Source organism: Schistocerca americana, chromosome 7 (assembly GCF_021461395.2).
Source record: "Schistocerca americana isolate TAMUIC-IGC-003095 chromosome 7, iqSchAmer2.1, whole genome shotgun sequence".
In the NCBI taxonomy this organism is placed as follows: Eukaryota; Metazoa; Arthropoda; class Insecta; order Orthoptera; family Acrididae; genus Schistocerca; species Schistocerca americana.
This window is the reverse complement of record NC_060125.1, coordinates 591,566,603-591,572,683: the sequence shown is the minus strand read 5'-3', so window position 1 is coordinate 591,572,683 and position 6,081 is coordinate 591,566,603. Positions and strand designations below refer to the sequence as shown.

Below are 6,081 nucleotides of genomic sequence, written 5' to 3'. Positions count from 1 at the left end.
ATGACAAGAGTCATGGTATACCTCCTAATGTTGTGCCACACCTCCTTTTGTCTGGAGTAGTGCAGAAGCTGGACCTGGCATCCACTCAACAAGTCGTTGAAAGCACCTTGCAGAAACAGTGAGGAACACTGCCTCTGTAGCCGTCAGTAATTGCCAAAGTGTTGCCAGTCCAAGATTTTGTGCACGAACTGACCTCTGGACTATGTCCGATTAATTTCCGTGGGATTCATGTTGTGTGATCTGGGCGGTCAAATCATAGGCTCGAATTGGCCATGATGTTCTTCAAACCAATTGTGAACAGTTGTGATTCTGTGACTGGGTGCAGTGTCCTCTACAAAAATTTCGTCGTTGTTTGGGAACATGAAGTCCACGGATGGCTACAAATGCTCTCCAAGTAGCCGAACATAACCATTTCCAGTCTGTGATTCACATAAACACAGCGCACACCATTATGGTCATGAGCCCAGGAGAGATGCCGCAGGCGATGTCGCACCGTTAGAAAAGACGCTCGTGTCGGTTGTCTGCTGCCATAGCCCATTAACCCCATATTACACCCCACTGTCCTTACGGATATGTTTTTCGGTTATTTCACGCAGTGTTGCCTGTCTATTAGCACTGACGACTCTACGCAAAAGTCGCTGTTCTCGGTCGTTAAGTGAAGGCAGTGGGCCAACGCGTTGTCTGTGTTGAGATATAATGCCTGAAATTTGGTATTCTCAACAGGCTCTTGACGCTGTGGGTCTCGGAATACTGAACTCCCGAACGGTTTCCGAAATGGAATGTTCCAAGCGTCTAGCTCCAACTGCCATTTCGCGTTTAAAGTCTGTTAATTCCCGTCTTCCGGCCATAATCAGGTCGCAAATCTTCTCACAGGGATCACCTAACTACAAATGACAGCTCCGCCAACGCACTGCCCTTTTATACCTGGAGTACGCAACATTACCACCATCTGTATATGTGCATGTTGCTATCCCACGACTTTCATCACTTCAGTGTAATTCGGTCGGTATTCTGCAACTCTGACCTTCAACACTGATAGTTCGATAATATTTACACCTGTCAGCGTGTGCTTCATATGGAATTGGAAGTGTCACATTCCTCCTGAAGCCTGAGGGTATTTCGCCAGTCTCATATATGTCGTACACAAGATGGAATAGTTTCGTAACGGCTGCGTCTCCCACGGATCCCAATAATTTGGAGCAAATGTCTACTCCAGGGGCCTTGTTTGGACTTACACGTTTCAGTGTTCTGTCAAAGTTTTCTCGCAGTATAATATCTGCTATCGCAGATCCATCTACTTCCTCTTCCCTTTCTATAATATTGTTTCCAAGTTAATTTCTCTCGTAGAACTCCTCTATGCGCTCCTTCCATTTTTCAGCTTCCCTTTCTCTGCCTACCACTAGCTTGCTATGTAACATTCACACAGCTGCTTCCCTTTTCTACAAAAGTATCTTAATTCCTCCTATAGCTGCTATCTATCTTTGCTCTATTCGTTCATGCTTCTGCAGCTTTGCATTTCTTCTCTAGTCTTTCCTGCTTAACCATTTAGCACATTCTGCATGTCTCATTTTTAGACGTCTACATTCCTTTTCGCCTGCGTTAATTGCTACAGTTTATTATTTTCTTCATTCGTAAATTAAATTCGGAATCTCCTGTGTTTTCGCAGGATTTCTACTAAGTCTTGTCTCTTTACATATCAGTTATTCTGTTGCCTTCACTGTTTAATTTTTCATTTGGTACACATTCGTCTTCCACTCTATTTCCTTTCCCTGGTTTAGTTAAACGTTGGCTAATGCTCCATCTGAAGCTGTCAATAATCTCTGTTATTTTTAACTTATCCAGATTCCACCTCCTTAGTTTCCTACCTTTCTACAATTTTCATTGACTGTTTATAACCAATAAAGAGGGCGGAGAAGCGGACAGAGGTTCCAGGCACTCTCTTGCCCTTGCCGTGGAAAACTGTCCCAAAAGGGCGGAAGAATCAGCAATGAGGATGCAGAAGGCAATGAAAACCTCTTCATTAAAAGCAAATAAGGTATGATCACGCTGAAAAAGTGTCATGATGGTCTCTTCGTTGGCAAATGATTTCGGTCCAGTCCCCCATTCTGATCTCCGGGAGGGGACTGCCAAGGTGGAGGTGACCATGAGGACACATGGAATATCCAACAACGGGATAACATTGTGCGAGTCGGAGCATGGAATGCCAGAAGTCTGAACGTTACAGGAAACCTAGAAAATGTGAAAAGGAAAATGCAGAGGCTAAATCAGGATATAGTGGGAGGTCAGGGAAGTGAAATGGGAAGACGATGGAGATATCTGGTTAGACGAATATATGGTAATATCAACAGCAGCAGATAATTATATAACAGGAGTAGGATTTTGTCTCACTGTGGAGTAAACGTGTTAACAGTTATGTTGATTAATTTTGAAATAATAAACAGTTGATCTACTTTTTCCCATCTGTCTCATTTCTATTTGACTGCTCCTTACTATTCCAGAATGTAAAATAAAGAGCAATTGGAAATAATAATAATAATATAGTACAAAAATCTACCACACTTTAGAGGTATTATTTATGGAGATAGATAGGGGAAGGTGTTGACTGTGGACCTATTAGTAAGAACAGTCCAAACATTCGCCTCGAACGATTTTGAACAGTCACCTACAAAGCAAAATGAGTTAGTACTATTTCAATAACCATTTACGAAAATTCAGAACTCACGCTTCTAGCTGCGTAACTGGCCTATCTTCCGCAGGTGAAGTGGCTGAAAGAGGAGTTGGGATTCCATCATGCATTTAACTACAAGACGAATGATGTCACAGAGGCGCTGAAGCAGGCGGCACCTGACGGCGTCGACGTGTACTTCGACAACGTGGACGGCGAGCTGAGCAGCGCAGTCATCAACAGCATGTGAGAGTGGGGCCGCATCTCCGTGTGCGGCTCGATATCTGAATACAACGAATCTAACCTCCCGAAGGCTACCATCATCCAGCCTGTAGCAGTATTCAAGCAGCTCCGCATGGAGGGGTTTGTGTATTCACGGTGGCACGACCGCTGGGAAGAGGGCATTACCCAGCTGACGCAGTGGGTCCGAGAGGGAAAAATCAAATACCGTGAGACTGTAACAGAAGGGTTTCAAAACACCCCCAAAGCCTTCGCCGGTATGCTGCAGGGTGACAACTTGGGGAAGGCTGTTGTTAAAGTGTGAAGAATCGTAGTGTATCAAAAACAATTTCACAAGCAGGACAAGGACAATTTCTTTCAGTATTTTGTACACAGTACATCAAGAGAAAGGTGCATGGTTGCAACAGAATGTTCTTCAAAACTTATGTTTGTGGTTTCAGTTTTTCAATATCATTCCACATCATTATAAAAATTGAATAAATACACGAAAATAAATATTATAAGTGGATAGTTTGTGTTGTTGCCCCAGATGATAATTATACTAATATTTTGTCAGGATTTGTAAGTAAGAAGTAAGTTTAAACAGTTTATTAACAGAGGCGGATTATAAAACATGTACGCTACACGTACCCATCATCACTGTGTCTGACATCCTAATTATGGTCGTATTGAAAGGCTCCATGATGAGCTAAGAAAAGAGACACATTCGCGCCCGAGGCCATGCTAGTTAATACTGTATGCTGCGGACAGTGGTCAGTGGCGTAATCTGCATCGCAGTGTGGCCGGACGCGCATCTACTGACCAAGCAAATTGTCAGCATTCCAAACAGGTTGGCTGGCGAGCGCGTGTATCGTACCGTACGCCTGCGCGCAACCCTTAAACCCTTACATCACTTTACCCAGAGAAAAAGAGCAACCATAGGTGGCTTCAAACGACCCCCTGGGCGTTACGAATCTATTTCGCCATTTGCGGCATCAGAAGGCACTGCAACACGTATTTCGTTTGCAAATTCGGTAACGTTTGGTGCAAAGAAATGAGCCTTCAGGATGGCAAATGGTTCAAATGGCTCTGAGCACTATGCGACTTAACATCTGAGGTCATCAGTCGCCTAGAACTTAGAACCAATTAAACCTAACTAACCTAAGGACATCTCACCCATCTATGCCCGAGGCAGGCTTCGAACCTGCGACCGTAGCAGTCGCTCTGTTCCAGACTGTAGCGCCTAGAACCGCACGGCCACTCCGGCCGGCTCAGGATGACAGTTTCATACATGACCAATGCTGTTGACAAAAGACAAATTAATAAAAACAATAAAAACACAATACTGACAATCAAGTATGCATTAACATTGCTGGATGAATCGAAGGACTTAATTCTATTCGCTGCTACAATGAAGTTTAACTCATTATTGCAAGAGATTACATTTTCAGGGATGTCCTTAATTAAATTATTGTCTTCAGGAAAACTTGATAAGGAATGCTTTCCATATTTTAATATGTATGAAACATTGTAATAAACAGATAACATTCTCGTTAATGGCAAATGTCCAGTGGCATGTAGTTGGCAATACACTAGGCATATCAAATAGTTCACACGATAAATCACAGTGTGTGGCATTCAAGATTAATCCGCTATTATTCAATTTGAGTGTAAAGGGTACCTCAGGTGCATCATAATTTTTACATGTAAATGTGACATCAAGTGTGGAGTTAAATGAGAAAATTATACCTTCAGAACATCGTTTAAGAAATGGATGACGAAGATGCGTTAAAATTCTACAGCAATCATCTCTTGGGGAATGATTCATAAACAATTCTTTCTCACGGCTGTACACTCTACTGTCTAAGAATACTGCCGATTCAGGGCGATTAACTTATGACTACATTTACACATATGCAAATCACTTTCATTTAGGGACACAAAATACCTTCAGTCCTTGCTGATCAGTAGCTAATCATTCAGTACATACTTTACATGAGTACCTGCCTGTGTCCATTTCACGGGGTAAGTATATATCTTACACATTTCTAAATTATGCTTTGATCTAGCAATGAGAATAGAAACAATAACAGTTAATTAATCTTCAATAATTAAAGAGTGTGTAGAGGTTAACTTATAGTAATCGTATAAATTGTAAGAGTAAACAGGATAAATCATAGTATAGGTTGCATCTAGCTTTCGCTCAATTGATTGTAGGACCTGTAAAAATTGTTCTGGATGTAGTAGTACACTGCTCAAACAATCATTTGAACTACTTTCTAAGGCTGTTCTTATGTTAAGGGCATCAATGACAGCATTTGGTAAACTATCAGTAATCCTTAACAAAAGTGTGTTTAAATCAAAGTGTGCACTGACAGCATTTAATCCTTGCAATAATTCTTGGATACTTGCGTTAGTTTCATTACGAAGTAAGTGGAAATGTAAGATAATTTGCTTTACAATCTGTTCAATGAAAACTGTGTGGTTAGTAATGGTTCTTTGCATATTCTTTAATACGATAATTTCATTAGAGAGGTTAGTTGAATCTGTACTGGACTGTTCTTCAAGAGCTAATATTTTGCCTTTAACTTCCAGCAGATCTCGACTAGTTAAAGTACCAAATACAGACAAAGGATACTCCCTCCAAAATCAAACCAGGCACGTTTATGCCTAATTAAAGTTTTGTGTGACAAAAGCTTTAAAAAACGGTAAATCTCTTGCTCATAATTAGCAAATGTAGACTCTACCTGCATTTTAGCTGTGATCCAGTTATTATACCAAGATTTACCCATTTCCAAAGTTGTATCGTTACCCTTAACAGAACGGATTAGATCAACTTGCTTCTTTACAGAACTGAACTGTTACTGGATTTCACTCAGATTGTACTTGAGGACAAATTTTGAATTAGTTGTTGAAACTACCATGTCTGATCGTGGTTCAAACAAAACACCTGTACTCTGTAGTACTGTTACTGCAGCATTAGTAGAATACCCTATCACAGCAAACATTAGAATAAAAATGAACATGGATAATTAGTTCTAAATACTAGAGCTAACAATAAACATAAAATAAATGAGTTTCTTGTGGTAACCTGTGGAATAAAAGATTTAGTTTCACTTTGCACTCGTGCAATAGCTTCAATACTAAATTTTCACAACACATTCACATACTCACATGGCTGAAATAAACATACGCAT

The 6,081-nt window shown here is 40.8% G+C and overlaps 1 protein-coding gene across 1 annotated transcript in view; it reads left to right on the top strand.

Moving 5' to 3' along the window:
- The first annotated feature begins 3,020 nt into the window (after window positions 1–3,020).
- LOC124623115 (prostaglandin reductase 1-like) overlaps window positions 3,021–6,081 on the top strand; it is a 66,266-nt gene continuing 63,205 nt past the window's right edge. The window contains exon 1 of the mRNA XM_047148905.1: window positions 3,021–3,203. Coding sequence (XP_047004861.1) covers window positions 3,021–3,203 — 183 coding nt within the window. The remainder of the gene's footprint in view (window positions 3,204–6,081) is intronic.